This window comes from Microtus pennsylvanicus, chromosome 4, assembly GCF_037038515.1.
Source record: "Microtus pennsylvanicus isolate mMicPen1 chromosome 4, mMicPen1.hap1, whole genome shotgun sequence".
Lineage (NCBI taxonomy): Eukaryota > Metazoa > Chordata > Mammalia > Rodentia > Cricetidae > Microtus > Microtus pennsylvanicus.
Genome location: NC_134582.1, coordinates 106,633,596 through 106,650,450, shown reverse-complemented (window position 1 = coordinate 106,650,450; position 16,855 = coordinate 106,633,596). Strand labels below are relative to the sequence as shown.

The 16,855-nt window shown below is 43.9% G+C and overlaps 1 protein-coding gene across 3 annotated transcripts; it reads left to right on the top strand.

Moving 5' to 3' along the window:
• Positions 1-1,286: 1,286 nt before the first annotated feature.
• Znf184 (zinc finger protein 184) lies at positions 1,287-12,559 on the top strand. Of its 3 annotated transcripts, none has more exons than XM_075970065.1 (6): positions 1,287-1,353; positions 1,838-2,044; positions 3,170-3,237; positions 6,354-6,480; positions 6,944-7,039; positions 10,236-12,559. In XM_075970065.1, the coding sequence occupies exons 2-6, from the start codon at positions 2,038-2,040 to the stop codon at positions 12,167-12,169; spliced, it is 2,232 nt and encodes a 743-aa protein (XP_075826180.1). In that variant the 5' UTR covers positions 1,287-1,353; positions 1,838-2,037; the 3' UTR covers positions 12,170-12,559. The 3 variants fall into 3 exon arrangements, with proteins under 3 accessions (XP_075826180.1, XP_075826179.1, XP_075826181.1); XM_075970064.1 differs by having other exon boundaries at positions 1,346-1,464; positions 10,236-12,478; XM_075970066.1 differs by lacking the exon at positions 1,287-1,353 and having other exon boundaries at positions 1,517-2,044; positions 6,913-7,039; positions 10,236-12,478.
• The last annotated feature ends 4,296 nt before the right edge of the window (positions 12,560-16,855 follow it).

Genomic DNA, 16,855 nt, shown 5'->3' with positions numbered 1-16,855 from the left:
CAGTTTCCTGTACTGTTCCTTGCCAGCAGTTCTGTTTTCTCCAATATGCCTCCAAGAGTTGCCACATATAAAACATGCTGGGGGCCGGAGAGACGGTTCAGGGGTTTCTAGTAGCCATGTCCCATGGATCACAATCTCCTGTAACTCCAGTTCCAAGGGCTCCCACATCATTCTCTGAACACTGAATTATTCCCCATTCACAAACCTGCACAAACACAGGCACATAACAAATCTTAAAAAAAAAACACACGCTTGCTATGTTTGCATTTTGTTTTTATCTAATGTCTTGTTGCAATCATTTCTCTAAATATTCTTCCCTTTCCTTAACTTCTTCATGGGTAGCATACCACTTCTAGGTCTGGTGCTGTCATCCAAGGTGGGGAGACATTTTAGCCCTTCTGTCAAATAACTGGGAACATAAAAGGCCTTTAGTTGTGTGCGCCACACCTGTGAAGAAAAAAAATCTATTTGTTGGAGTCTTTTGTGTACGTCAAGGGCACACCAGCAGATTCTCCTTAGGTGCTAGGCAAAGAAACAAGCAGAGAGCATTAAAATACTGTACCACCATCTCCTTCTGTTTTATTTAGCATTAAAAATAAAAGTGGGTCGTTTTTCGAAGACATGAAAACAATTCAGTGGGTAACGACAGATATTTTTCAAAAAGACAAAAATCCTAAAAAGAAGAATGCAGGCCAGGTAATAAACGTGGGGCAGAATGGTGAAATGTGTGCTTGATTTTGAAATTTTCAGAGTGGGAGGTCCTGACCTTTGGGAGGTGGAGAAGGCGGACCCTGAATTCAAGGCCAGTCATATCTACTTAACAAGTTCGCGGTCTTTCTGAGGAGCGTGATGCCGTGCGCCAACATCCTGAACCCAAAACCTTGCAGGTGTGTGTATCTGTCTTCGTTTTTTTTTTTTTTTTTTTTTTTTTTTTCTTTTTCGAGACAGGGTTTCTCTGTGGCTTTGGAGCCTGTCCTGGAACTAGCTCTATAGACCAGGCTGGTCTCGAACTCACAGAGATCCACCTGCCTCTGCTTCCCGAGTGCTGGGATTGAAGGCGTGCGCCACCATCGTCTTCGTTTTAAAGACCAGTATGACTACCTCTGCTCACAATCCCAGCAATCAGACAAATATATTAGCTAGGCGCAACCTCCCGACTCACCAGGTGAGGCTGCAAGGTTAGTGGAAGCCTGGGAAAAGTAATTGAGAAACGCCGCGCGTTGCATTCTAGGAATTGTGGTCCTCTGTGCTCCCCGGTGAGGCGCGCGTCTGTGCTAGAGGGAGGGGGGAAAGAAGGGGAAGGGTCTGCCCGACCGGAAGTGACCGCTAAGCCGACTGTGGGCGTGGAAAGAGGTGGGTATTTGGCCAGTTCTACGGCTTTGGCTCCCGTCCTGAGTCCAAAGTGACCACCCCATGCTTCTGGATCCAGGAGCCTAAGGAATGCATCACTAGATTGGAGTCCAGGTATCACCATGGCAACCGCCAGTGCCCTAGGAGTGTGACGTCACGGCGTAATGAGGCCTGCCAGGGAGGAAGCTGGGAAGTCAGGGAAGGGGGCGCGCCTCCCCTCGGCGATGCCGGGGCCCGCCTGTTCCCCAAGGCTTTGTTCCTTTGTTCTGGGCCGGGCACGCTGAGTTGCGGGGCCGCCCGCCTTCTGGCGTTCCCCGCAACAGGTGTCTGATTGCCGCCTGGGAAGTAGGAGGTCGCGGACCCGGTGGAGGGAGCCTAGCCAGACTGTGTGGAGTCTCTGCTACAGGGCAGAGCTGCTTCTTCCCGTTCTACTGTGTGTTTCTCTGTAGTAATTCAGTCCTCCCCTGTGCTCTCCGCTCTTGGGCAGGATCTCCTGGCTACCCTGTAAGGGTCTGAGGTGCGACAGTAAGACGCTTGCTGCAGACTGAATCCTGTGCCTTGTAGGCCAACCACGGAGGGCATAAGGCAACCTACCCTGGGAGGGGAGCGGGACATTCAAGCCCCAGACTGAAGCTGCGTGGGTACCCCACGTGTCCAAGTTCTAGCGGAACACGTAGAGCTCCTGAGATGGCAGGTAATGGGGACCAACACGGCAGAGCCGGCTGGAGGGGGCCCGAACTGAGAGGTGGGAGGAGGAAGCAATGTGGTTAGGGGTAAAGAAACTGATTACATCATCGGAAGAGCCTTGGAAGAATTAATTCTGTCTCCCGGACATAACAACAGTTCAAAATATCTGATCCTCTTGATATTTTTCTTTATTACATTTTAGAATAATAAATTGTAGTCAGAAAAAAAAGGGTTTTATTTCTCCAATGCAAAGATAAGTTTTGAAATACCTTGCAGATAGCAATTTTTCAAGCTTGTGCAACTGTGGCCCTAAACTCGCCATTTTGGGTGCAAACAACACGTTTGGTTTTTAGTTCCTTTTACCAAAAATGCCTGTTCTTGTGATCTAAAAACCACTAAAGGCTGTCCATTCTTCCACGATGCTGCCCTTACCTGCGAATTCAGCTCCTAGAGCTCCTCCCAAGTTCTCCTTCAAGAAACCTGGCCTCATTTCTTTAGATAGGTCCATGTAAGCTCTCTAGACTTCCTAGTTAACATATTTCTTACATTGTGGTGCCTAAAAATACAGTTCTTTAAATGTTCCTTTAAAAATACCTGAGAGTATAATATGTTACTATTTGTTAAAATTTTTTAGATTTATTTTTATCTTATGTGTATTAGTACTCGCCTGCACGTCTTTTCTTTCATTAGGTGTGTGTGGTTGCACAACTGTGTACATTGTGTGTGTCGCTAAACTCACAGAGATCCACAAGTTTTTGCTTCCTTAGTGCTGGGATTAAAGGCATTCACCTTCATTTCCTGCTGTTTATTGACATTTTCTGTGTAGCAGAGAAAAGGGAGCAGGAATGTCTTGCCTTACTTAAGGAGGACTTCAGATTTAGCTGTATGAACCATGTGAGTAGTTAAACATCAAGAGAGAAAGCTGAATCTTTAGGCAGTGTGTTTTTCCTTCTGAGCCTACTCAGGACAGAACAGAGGCCTCAGCTGACTCTTTTGGCATAGGGGGATTCAGACATAAAGGATGGAGAGACATGGTTGTTATTTCTAGGAAGAAAGGTGAGGGTATTTTTTTTTTCTGGATTGCTTGCAGCAACGGACTAGTCATCTTCACCATGGCCTCTTTCTCATTTAGGTCTGTCCTTTGCAGAATCCACCGGTCTCCACGAGGGACACCCTCTACTCCCATCAACTAGTTTTCGGGTAAGTTGAGATTTTCTTAAGTGCCATGTAACTTCTTAGAATAATGTATCTTTTATTGTGAGGTGTGTTTACCCCCAAATCATCACTGGTGAGTCTTTCTGGGCTCTCATCTGCCTGGATCCCTCTCTGCCTCTCCACTTTCAATGATGTAGTCACCATTTACCTCTTACTTAGTATCTTGGAACACTACAGGTATGGAGGGAGAAGTACATTTAATTCTTTACTTGACTAGAGTAAAATAGTCAATAAAAATCTAAATATGTGAATTTATGGAAGGTGAAATGAGGGCTGCGGATCTGAAGGAATGGAGAGGTGTGTGCGGTTTGTAAGGGACAGAGCGTTGGGGGACAGATGGTGGGGAATTGTACTCTGAAGGACAAGTGACATGTGAAAATTGGAGTGAGAAACCGAGTCTAGGTATGGAGAGGTTTTTATAAGTAGAGGTGTACAGGTACGTACTGCTAATAGTCATAGATTGAGAAAGATTTGGAGGAGATGACTTTTTTGTTTTGTTTTTTCGAGACAGGGTTTCTCTGTAGCTTGGCTGTCCTGGAAGTAGCTTTTGTAGACCAGGCTGGCCTCTAACTCACAAAGATCCTCCTGCCTCTGCCTCCTGAGTGCTGGGATTAAAGGCATGCACCACCACTGCCCAGCTGAGATGACTTCTTTTGAAAAATTAAAAAAATAATTGAATTGGTCAGAATATGAAAGATGTTGAATATTTAATAAGAAGTGTGAAGGCTTTATTCTCTAGGGCATCTGTGATTCATAATAGTTTTCAGCGTAGGAAATAGGATCTCATAAAGTTCTTAGAAAAATGTATCTTCTTGAGAACTTGGAAGGAAGGAAGGAAGAGAGAGAGAGAATTTTCCCACAGGCCTTAATCAACCCCCTCACCTTCATCAAGTTCCCTATTCTTATTGAGCCCGCCCACCCCAGTTCTTCCCAATTTCAACTTGAGTACTTCTGGCATCACTTTTTTTGAGAAATACTGTGACAATAAACTGCATGTATTTAAAGTATACTGTCATTCTTCTGTATCCTGGAGGAATTGGTTCTAAGACACCTAACAGATTCCAAAACATGTAGATCCTCAAGCCCTTCTCTTAGGGCACAATATCTGCATATGACCTGTCCCCAGCCTGCTGTGTACACTAGTCATCCTAGACACTTAGCTAATACACTGTAAAGACAGCATAAACATTATGTAGTTGTCCTGCTGTGTTGTTTAGGGGATAATGACAAGAACAATATCTGCACGTTCTTTGAACATATTTAATCCACAGTTTCTTGAATCCACAGATGTAGAGGCCACCTGTAACTGGATAAGTTTTAACATACATGGAAATTCATAAAACCATTATCATGTTCTAAGTGGTGAGTGAACAGATCCATGGTCAAAAAACACACTTTTGTATCTTAAATTTGAATCTTTTCAAATTTACTAAGATTTGTTTTGACTTTTCTTTTTCTTAGAATATTAGCCATCATATGAATAATCAAAGAGTACTATAAAGGAAGGTGAATTTGTTCATATTGGTTGACATGTCCAATACATACGTTAATTTCCTATCGTTACTATAATCACAGAAGCTTAGTTTGCTCAAAGCTGGAGAGATCGAAAATCCAAAATGAAGCTGGTAATAGTGGCACAGACTTTTAATTTCCTAACACTTGGGAGGCAGTGGCCAGCCAGGATAATATAGCAGGACCGTCTCTCAAACGAACTACCCCATAACATAATCTTTAAGCCCACAGGAATATTTAGGTATGTTGTGAACATGTAAAGATCTTACTTTCATTTTTTTTTGGCCAAGTTAATTGTAATGATATGATTTAGTGATTAATTGATGGTATCTTAATTAATTTGAGAAATGCTTAAACACAGGGGCCTATTCTGAGCTGTTGTCTTCGTACTGAATTTTATTCTATAACATGGCACTGTTTCAGTTACTTTATACTTTGGTGTCCTTTGAATGTAATAGAGCAGCTGGGTACGGTGGCACATGCGTTTAGTCGCAGCACTGGGGAGGCAGTGGCAGTCTAATCTCTGAGTTTTAGGCCAGCCAGGGCCAGCCAGGGTTGTCACACAGAGAAACCCTGTCTCAAAACTCACCCACTCACACCCCCCCCCCCCACAAATGCAATGAGGGCAAGTCTCATCCATCCCATTCTGTAATAAAGTTGTTGGATATTCCTGCACATTATATATAGTAAAAGTGTTATTGATGATAGCAGCTATAATATTAATATTTGCTATGTCTTAGTACTCGGAGGTATAGAGAAAGAACAAGTGCAGCATTGGCCAGTAACACCTGAGCACCTACTTAGATACCTAAATAAAGTACTTCTCAGGGAAAAAAGGTTTTGGTTTTGGTGCTGAGGATTGAACCTAAGGCCATGTCCATGCTTTGCCAGTGAGCTACATTACCACCCTCCACATGGGCGCATTTATTTCAGTCTTGACACCAATCCTATGAGCAAGGTACTATATAGATGAAATTATTTTTGACTGCCAGCTCACAAATAATGACATAGAGATTCCTTATTAATTATGAAAGCTCAGCCTTAGCTTAAGCTCATCCTACTAGTTTTTTTTATATTTATTTATTTATTTATTCATTATGGTTACAATATTCTGTCTGTGTGTATGTCTGCAGGCCAGAAGAGGGCACCAGACCTCATTACAGATGGTTGTGAGCCACCATGTGGTTGCCGGGAATTGAACTCACTGAGCCATCTCTACAGCCCTCCTACTAGCTCTTATAACTTAAATTAACCCATTTATTTTAATCTACATTCTGTCATGTGGCTTGTTACCTCAGCTCCCTTCTATGTCTGGCTGGCCACTTTGCCTTCTTCCCAGAGTTCTCTGCGTGGAAGTCCCACCTATGCCTCCTGCCTAGCTGTTGGCCATTCAGCTTTTATTACACCAATTACAGCAATACGTTTTCATGCAGTGCGCAAACATCACACAACAGCTCTATTTTAAGTTCTTCTGAAAGTGAACATCCTAGTGACCTACTAGTCTCACTTACATCACCGGCTTTGCTTTTATGGGTATTATAATTTTTCTTATTTCCTGAATCTAAGCAGTAGAACATTTGATGTTCTAGGAATCAGTGACCTTTAAGGATGTTGTCGTGAACTTCACCCAGGAGGAATGGAGACACCTGGATCCCACCCAGAGAGATTTGTTCAGAGATGTGACACTGGAAAATTATACACACCTCGTCTCTATAGGTGAGGGGAATGCCCCAAGTAAAGATTAGGATGTGGGGAGAGGGTATGGACCTGGTCTCTGTAGGTACCAGAAACGGTGGGAGGCAAACATACACCTTGTCTCTGTGGGTAGGGTAGCCCCAAGTTTTGATGGGTTATGTGGAGGAGGGAACACACCTGGTTTCTGCAGATGGGGGTGGCCCCAAAGTTAGACGGGATATGAGAGACACTTTAGGTGCTTAGATGTGACTGATATCTAAGTTTAGGAACCAACAATTCTAAATTTTGGAAGTTTCTCCTCATTATTAAGTGGAACAGCTTCAGATCAGCTTCTCGGCTGCCCCATTGTTCATGACAGTCATATGCTGTCAATCCCACCAGATTTTTCCCAAGTGGAATATCTTCCAGAGTGGTGAGATTGCGTTCTGATGTGGTGCTTTTTCCTTATTGCAGACAGATTCCTTTTTTTCCTCCCTCTGAGCAGGACTCCAGGTTTCCAAACCTGATATGATTTCCCAGCTAGAACAAGGGACAGAGCCATGGACTGAGGAGTCGTGCGTTCCTGTTGGTTCCATGGAAGGTGAGCAGTGTGTGACAACAGAGGACTGCTCTCCAGCTGCCAGCCTGGTGAGAGGTGACGGTGTAGACGTCACTCAGAGGAGATTCTGTTCTACATTCTCTTTTAGGAGGCATCCTTCCTGATTGCTCTAAAGCATTGGTTGTAGTTGATATCACTTTGCCTTCCTTCATGTGTTTCATACTTGTGATTGGTTATCAAACACTTTTCTCTCTCCTTTTTGTTTTTTGAGACAGTTTCTCTGTATAGCTTTGGAGCCTGTCCTGGCACTTGCTCTGTGGTCCAGGCTGGCCTCACACTCACAGAGTTCCACCTGCCTCTGCCTCCCAAGTGTTAGGATTAAAGGCGTGCGCCACCACCATTCAGCTCACTTGCTTTTCTCTTTCTTAACAGCCCAAGGCTTTATGGCCTTCATGTGCCACACAGTGCCTACAGTATATCCAGAAGATTCTTTATTGAATTTATTTTATTTGTGTGTTGCCCAAGAGTGCAGGTTTATGTGGAGGCCAGAGGACAACTTGCAACAGTCTCCTTCTGTATGGGGCACGGTGATTGGACTCATTATCAGGCCCAGCAGCAAGAGTTACCCTCAGCGTCAGAAGATACTCTTTATGATTATTTGCTATACAAACATATTTCCCCGGGTATCATTCCTCTTGGTGAAAACATGTCTGAAACACATTGCTAAAGCTGTGTGCAGTGACCATGTTTTTGCTGAAGAAGTTCTGCTACTGTTAATCTAACTACACTTGTGCACACTATCCCATTGTCTGTGGAGATATGGGGAGGAGACAGTGGGCAGCATGGGGTCTGCATTCTGTTCCTGCTTGCAGTGGTTGTGACTGTACTTCCAATACAGTGTCTTTTCTTACCGTCCTGTTACCAGTGAAACTAGAGAAGTGGGATTTTTTTTGTTTTGTTTTGTTTTTTGTTTTTGTTTGTTTGTTTGTTTTGAGACAGGGTTTCTCTGTGGCTTTGGAACCTGTCCTGGAACTCACAGAAATCTGCCTGCCTCTGTCTCCCAAGTGCTGGGATTAAGGGCATGCACCGCCACCACCCAGTAAAGAAGTGTTTTATTTTACTCTATCACCCTTGAGGGTTTTCCTCACCTCTGTCCTGTTCTCATAAACATTCCTGTGGCTTCAACTATTTTCTTTCCTCTTAAACTGGAATTCTGTATCTTACACATGAGCATCCTAGTGTAATGCTGATTTTGGCATCTTCCACTCCTACACCATATAGTCCTCCATTTCTTACTTCCAAATTCCAAAATGGTAGATTTGAATTTGTTATTTATTATTATTATTATTTCCTTCTAAATTTTTAGCAAAGATGAATACTTCTGGTTTCCAGGCTAACAATCATAAGTCTTAGTTAAGTCTCTCCTATTTGTCTGGAGTTTATCTCAGCATCCTTAAAATTTTGCTTTGTTGCTCATTAACAAGGAATTTCAGTTCATACTGCATCTTTCAGAGTCAGTCATTTTCTTTGTACCCTCAATGGTCTCTGGTTACCTTTTTTTTTCTAAATTCATGGAACAATTAGCTATTTCACCTAGCAGGCCACTTCTCGTGAGCAGACATGTCTACTGTACTCTGCTTGGACCCAGCTTGTGTCCACAGGAAGGGGCACTGATCAGGGCAGCCCTAAGCTCAAGAACCTGATCATCTCCATCTGAAATTCTGTTCTCCTTTGTCATGGCAAGTGTTTCAGTGATGGGGACAGTGGCAGTAGCTTTGTTGTCATCCTCTCTCTTACAGCATGGGCTGCCACAAGCGTAGATTGAGCTTCAGCTCTTCCTCTGGCATGGCACATTCCTTCCCCAGAGAGAAGATAACACCATTCCCCAATTCAGAAAGAACACAATAGGCATACAATGAGACACAGAGGGTTTGTGGTGGCTGTCCTCCTCCTTGCCAAGGATGTAAGCATAGGCCTCCACCCTTTGGTGACTTCGGGCTGAGCCTGGCTTAACTATGACCGAATCATACTCAAATTTTTCCGCCTCTACCTTGTACCAGAGCATCCCTAGATTAACCCCTGCCTCAGTCCTCTCCAAGCTCTTATGGGATGTTTCAGTGCCTATCACCACAGTGTAAATGCCCGTGTTATCCCAGCTACTCATACACATCTCCCGTCTTCAAAATGCCAGGCTCTAATGTACCGGTCACCACTGTGTCCCAGCCAAGAACAGAGTAAACTGACTCTGCAGGTAGCAGACAGGGCTTCTCCAAGTCTCAGGTGGGCGCCAGGATGTAAGTGTCCACAGCATCCAGCAGCTTTTGCAGCGATTTCCACCTAGCTCAGAATCACAGTGCTCAAGGGCACAGACCTGTAATGACTGGAGTCTCCATCAAAGCCAAACTAGGTGAGCAGCTCCTGGATTTCCAGCTGTGCTGACCCCACCATCTCTGAGGCCTGCATAGTGTCTCCCTTGTTCACACACCACAGCATGCTTGGCCCCAATCTGTTTAGTCGTTGTGCTTTTGCGTCTGGGGTACGGTGCCCCCATCAGAGTGCAGTCACCCAGAGGGAGAGTGCCCTGACCATATGCTTTAAGTGATCCACCATCCTTGGGAAGTCTGTGGGCATGGTGGCAGGCAGGAATGCTGTACCCCGTCTGGGCTGCACTGATAGTGATACCCCAAACCCTCTCTTTTGAGAATTGTCTGTGTCCTTATACTTCTTGAACTTAGCCCCACATTGCTCAACTAGAAGTTTTGTGATGGCTGTGGTCAGGGGAGTCTTGCCTGGGATTCCATGTGGCCAGTGCTACTCACATTCACATGAGGTTTGTCATGCACAAAGGTCTTCAAGGCCCTCGGTGACCACAGCCAACCTTGTAGCAGTGAGGTCAGGTTGGCACTTAGACTACTGAAGCAGGGTGTCATTTGCAAAAATGTGAGGGCTGTCTTTGTGGTAGTAGAACCTCAGTCTTCCAGGTGCTGAGATTATAGGTGTGTAAGACCACACCCTGCTCACCTCTTAGATTTACCTATCCCTTTAACTGTCACCCTTACTTGACTTAGAGGTCGTCTGTGGGATTGAAGTGAGCATTCTCTTCGCACTTTCAGTTTGTTTCCCTTAGCTCTTTCCACTCTCTTCCCAGGTAGTAACCCTCAAAGAATTTGATAATCTCCAACAAGTTTTCTTTCACTCTGTCCAGAAAATACTGGCATCTTTTTTTTTTTTCTTTCAGACTGGAAGATAAGACCTGAAAATAGTGTGTCACCCTTAGAGCGTGACATTTCTGAAGGACATCTGTCTTCTGAGGCCCTAACAAACAGCTGCAAAAGGGCTGGTTCTTACAGCTCCGGTGTCTTAGAAACGTGGAAGGCTGGCGGGAGTTTAGAGTCGCTCCAGGCAAACCAGCAGACTCTGCCAATAACCGCAAAAACAGTACCCTCGTGTGAGAGCAGTCTCGGCGTGAGTTCAAGCCTTGTATCACAAACGGAAGGAGTTCTCGAACAAACTTCCACCAAAACAAGAGTCAAGCAGAACTCACAGCCCGCCCTGAAAGAGAAGCTGTGTAAGTGCGGCGAATGTGGCAAAGCCTTTACCTACTGCTCCGCTCTCGCTCGCCATCGGAGAACGCACACTGGAGAAAAGCCCTACAAGTGTAACGAATGTAACAAGGCTTTCAGCCGAAGTGAAAACCTTATCAATCATCAGAGAATCCATACAGGAGATAAGCCATACAAATGTGAGCAGTGTGGAAAGGGCTTCATTGAGGGCCCGTCTCTCACTCAGCATCAAAGGATTCACACTGGAGAAAAGCCCTACAAATGTGACGAATGTGGAAAAGCCTTTAGTCAGAGGACCCATCTTGTTCAGCATCAGAGAATCCACACCGGAGAGAAGCCATACACTTGTAATGAATGTGGAAAGTCCTTCAGCCAGAGAGGTCACTTTATGGAACACCAGAAAATTCATACGGGAGAAAAACCCTTCAAATGTGAAGAATGTGAAAAGACCTTCACCAGGAGCACACACCTTACTCAGCATCAAAAGATTCACACTGGAGAGAAAACCTATAAGTGTAACGAGTGTGGGAAGGCCTTCAACGGGCCTTCAACATTTATCCGTCACCATATGATTCACACTGGAGAGAAGCCTTACGAATGCAATGAGTGTGGCAAAGCCTTCAGTCAGCACTCAAACCTGACTCAGCATCAGAAGACACACACTGGTGAGAAGCCCTATGACTGTGCAGAATGTGGAAAAGCCTTCAGTTACTGGTCATCCCTTGCCCAGCATCTGAAAATCCATACAGGAGAGAAACCCTACAAGTGCAGTGACTGTGGAAAGGCCTTCAGTTACTGCTCATCCCTCACTCAGCACCGAAGAATTCATACTCGAGAAAAACCCTTTGAGTGCGGTGAGTGTGGGAAGGCTTTCAGTTACCTGTCCAACCTGCATCAGCACCAGAAAACCCACTCCCAGGAGAAAGCCTATGCATGTAAGGAATGTGGGAAAGCCTTTATTCGGAGCTCATCTCTCGCTAAGCATGAGAGAATTCATACCGGAGAGAAGCCTTATCAGTGTCCTGAATGTGGGAAAACCTTCAGCTACGGCTCATCACTTATTCAGCATAAGAAAATCCATACTGGTGAGAGACCTTACAAGTGTAATGAATGTGGCAGAGCTTTTAACCAGAAAATACACCTTACACAACACAAGAGAATTCATACAGGAGCAAAGCCGTACGCGTGTTCCAAGTGTGGTAAGACCTTCCGACACTGTTCATCTCTTGCGCAACATCAAAAAACTCACACAGAAGAAAAACCCTACCAGTGTAACAAATCTGAAAAAACCTTTAGCCAGAACTCCCACCTGACTCAGCATCAGCGGACTCATGCCGGAGAGAAGCCCTATGAGTGCAATGAACGTGAATCGTTTCCCCAGAGTGTGCTCTTACCCGAGCAGCAGAGTGCTCACACTGGAGAGAAACTGGACAGCTGTAACAGATGCCCAAGGACTTTGAGCCGGAACACTTACTCTACTCAGCATCAGAAGATTCAGTCAGGAGAGGTTTTTGGGTGTGGTGACTGTGGAAAAGCCTTCAGGTATCGCTCCTCTCTCACCAAACACCAGAGACTGCATCCTGGCATAGCTGCACTAGGAACATCATAAATGGCTGCTTTACTTGCTTTGGTTTATAGTGAATCAGAGTGGGGTGAGGAACTCCTTAAAGTATTTTAAGTTTTCCCTGTCTCATGATGAGATAGGCTATTGGGCTGAACTAATCCAGATATGTTATTAAACAACATTGGAACAAGCGTCTTGTGTGGATGAGGTGAAATAAAAGATTGAGAGATGATTTGAAAGGTATCTGGAGTTTTATACTCAGTTTTGTATATTTACAATCTATTCCTAAATAGTTGCATTATGCATCCACATTTTGTCTTGGATCTACATGTTTATGCATGTTTTTCTAGGAGAAGAAATCTGTGCTTCAGTAACTAGGATTTTGTTTTGCTCCTGTTCTAATGCACTAAACATTATTCAGGAAATTGGCCCCTTAAATAAAAATAATTATAAAATACAACCAAACTCAATTAACTGTGACTATTAAAATTTGGCAGCAGGTTCATTGTACCTGTATTTCCATCTTCTTAGGCTGAAATGAGATGGTTACAAGCCCTGGAGTCTAAAGTAGACTGGACAGTACAGTGAACTCTTATCTCAAAAATCAGTTATTTCCTCTTGTAGCTTTAAATATTTTTTTCTAGGAGTTACAATCAGAGAGATCCACTTCTACAGTATGTACTGGTGTTTGACCCTGTTTGCACGTGGTGTCTTTGTTGGGTTGCAATAACAAATAGACAGGTATAGTTTAGACAACAGAGTTTTATTTCTCACAGTTCTGGAAACTAGAGTCTGGAAAGGGTCCACTGTCTGTCTATGGTCAGCTATGCTCTTATGCTCTTACATGCAGAAAACAGAGAGAAAAAGGTTTTTACAAAATCCTGTTCTTGAATGTTCTAGGATTGAACCTTCTAGACACTCATTCCTAATAACATTGTATGGGGGAGTTTTCAGCTTATGAGTTTGGAGATAATTCAGTCCTAACAACTGAGAACAAGATTTAGTGCCGAGGCTGCACTTAAGACTCATTTCAGTTGGCCCAAGCTTCAGAAAATCCTGCCAGCTCCTAGTCCTCACTTTTTGGGATGTTATCTCTGTTATGTAGCCCTGGTTGTCCTAGAACTCATTGTGTAGACCAGGCTGGCCTAGAACTCACAGACATCTTCCTGTCTTTGCCTCTTTTGAGTGCTGGGATTAACAGCATATGCCACCATTCCTGGCTATTTAACTTCTAATTTGTTCCCTGGAAAGAATAATTGACCTAGACTTCAGTACCCAATCCTTTAGTTAGTTTTTCTTCCCTAGGCTGTTCACAGTTTATTCAGCCCACACTATGCAGCTTTTGAGTGTCGCCCTGTTTATACAGAGTCTCCCAAGCTCTGGGAGGCAGGTTAATTTGCTTCTTTACCAAAGTACAGAAACTAGGCCACAGTGTAAAGTTACTTCTTGTATGCTTGGTTTCCTTGTATCAGAATCAGATAACAGCATTTTAAACATCCCAGAGAATGACCTACATTAGCCATGTTTTCAGTTTTGAATGAGTGAATTCAGTAAGTATATAGCAAGCAAAAGATATACAAGGAGCCACGACAACCTGTGTATTGTTCCAAATTTAGTCTATTTGTCGCCAAAGTGGAAAGTTTTTTTTTAAGATTTATTTTTACTTACGTGTGTATCTCTGAGTGAATGGTGTGTGTGGGTGTCCCTGAAGGTAAGAAAAGGGCCTGGGACAGGCAGCTGTGAGCTGCCCACAGTGGGTGCTGGGTGCCGAATTCCTGCCCTCTTTAGAAGCAGTGAGCACTCCTACCTAACCACTGAACCATCTCTCCAGCCCTGGAAAGCATGCACTTCCACCTCACCAATTAAAATGTAGTCCAGAAGCTGGTGGTGTTTTGGATTCAGCAAAGTTGGGGAAAATTGCCTTTCATTTATAAATGTTATGGTTTCTCACACTCTTTTTTTTTCTTTTTCTTTTTCTTTTTTTTTTGAAGACAGGGTTTCTCTGTAGCTTTGGAGCCTGTCCTGGAACTCCCTTTGTAGACCAGGCTGGCCTTGAACTCACAGAGATCCGCCTGCCTCTGCCTCCTGAGTGCTGGGATTAAAGGCGTGCGCCACCACCGCCCGGCCGGTTTCTCACACTTACAGGAGTTTTAGAGAGATAAGAGGCAGGTGTTATCCACAGAAGCTAGAATCTTGGCTTCCCAGAACTTACATCCATTCCCAGGCCAACCCCACCTTGTGAAACTGGTATTTTAATTCTCTGTGACTAGAGAGTAACTTGGCATTTGTTTCTTCACGTAACTTTTCAGGCAGGATGGTTTGGGGAAAGTTCTGCTAACCAATGCCACGTGAGTCCAATCAAGCGGGAAAAAGAATCAGCACATGTGGCTTGTTTCCTGGGCTGACATTTATTCACGGGAACCAGGTACTATGCTCTTGGTCCATCTCTAATTCGTAGAAGGTAAATCTTGATCTTTGCAGCATAGGAAGGCAACCTTTGGAAAATAGGATAGTAATTTATTTGGTTAATTTGCATAGAAATCTTAGCAGCGTCAGTCTAGGACATGTTTTCTACAGCCCTTATCCTTTTCCAGAAGACCATGCATAGGTGGCAATCCCTCATCTCAAAAGTGAGATGACTTCCTGCTAGGCTGTACATGTATAATGAAAAGTGTCACCATCAAATGTTTCCTACAGAGATGCGAAGAGCAGGAAACACCAAAAGCCACATTATGACTTTGCTCATGTGTTGGAAGCTCATATGTGAACTAAGTCAGTGACGGTCACAAAGGACAGAAGGACATTTCAGAAGTGGGACCAGCAGTGCTTGATAGCCCTCTGTGTGGTAAGGAAATGAGTTCCTGCAGACACCATCAGATCCCACTAGGATAATGGTGTGTGCGCTGAGCTCCTTGTACCCTTGGCATTTGGGCAGGCAGATTTCTGCTATGGCTTGTACATCTTGCTTTCTCTACATCTGCTCAGAGACTCCTGACTCTGCCCTTCTTCTTCCCATCATCCTTAGTTTGGTCACCCTACCTATACTTCCTACCTGGCTACTGACCAATCAGTGTCCTATTAAACCAATTCCAGTGACAGATCTTTACAGTGTACAAGAGGATTATTCCACAGCATTTCCTCTTTTTGTCTATAAGATCAAGGGCAGAGTCTAGGAGATGTCAGTCAGCCACCGAGGAAGCAAGATGTAAAAAATGAGGCAACTAGCCATGAACCACAAGCTAAGTGGCATGGCAGATTTCTGCAGTCTCACACCGGCCTTGGTACAGAGGAGCTAATCAGCCACAACCTAGGTGGCAGATTTAGCTTTTGCTCATAAAGACAAAGGGTTAAAGATACACAATAGAAACAGATTTAGTCTATGGCCATACCATCCTGAATGTGCCTGATCTTGTCTGATCTCGGAAGCTAAGCAGGGTTGGATGGGAGAAACAGATTTAGACAAAAGGGCTCTAAATAGGTCACCACACGTTTGAAAACTGTTTGTAGGCTTAAGAAAAGAAAAAGAGTATAGTCATAAAAAAGAATAGTGATGTGGGAGTGATTTCTTATTAATAAAGAAACTGCCTAGACCCATTTGATAGGCCAACCCTTAGGTAGGCGGAGTAAACAGAATGGAATGCTGGGAGAAAGAAGCTGAGTCAAGGAGTCGCCATGGTTCTCCCACTCCAGACAGACACAGGTTAAGATCATTCCTGGTAAGCCAGCTTGTGGGCTACACAGATTAATAGAAATGGGTTAGATCAATATGTAAAAGCTAGCCAATAAGAAACTGAAACTAATGGGTCAGGCAGTGTTTAAAAGAATACAGTTTCCGTGTAATTATTTCGGGTAAAGCTAGCCGTTCAGGCAGCTGGGTGCGGGAACTCAGCCCGCTGCTCATACTACTACAGAGTGGCACCCAACGTGCTAATGAACTCCACGTAAAACCTGAGAGGGCTTTAAAAAGGTGTGAGAGAGAGTTTAACACAGTTCTTTTGTGGCTTGTGGGTGGCATGCTACAGAGAGAATTTCCTGACTCAGCATCTGCAACAGGAAAAAAGCTGCAGTTTTAAACTGCCGCTTTCTGGGCTGTGCCGCCATTGCGATCTCTGTCTGGCCCCTGTGGGAGACAGAGCTTTTGAATGGAGCATTTGGAGTAAAGCTCTATGGCTTGGTTGATGGCAATGTGGACTGCTGTGTGCCTGGAACTGTGTGTGGCTCAGGGGCACCAAATGACTCTGAGGCAGGAGCTGCTCAGCTCCGCCATGCTGAACTGTGCTGGTCTCAGGTAGGAACTACCGTAATTACCATAAAAACAGCGCAATTAAGGTTTAGATTGGGCAGGAAACAGGCTGTACCTTATTACCGTATTATCTGTACATGGTGCAACTTAAGTTTTTAAGAACTGCTTAACATTTTAAGAAATGCTCCTGGATAGTAAAAAAATGTTACAGATTCACAATAAAACAGATTCAGACACAAAAGACCATACTGTTGGATGAATGTACATAGGCTTGAGAGAGAGAAGAAAAAGAATATAGAGAATAAAGTTAATGGTTTAAAAAAAATAAGGTAAAGTCTTTAAAGAGACAGAATACAGATAGTTAAGAGATTAAAAGAAATAAAGAAAAATAAGCCACATAAAAATGGAAAATTCACAGAGAGTCTGGATTATGTACATTGTGCTTTCTTTAAAATTTTTTACTCTAAAGGAGCTAAGTACAGAGAGAC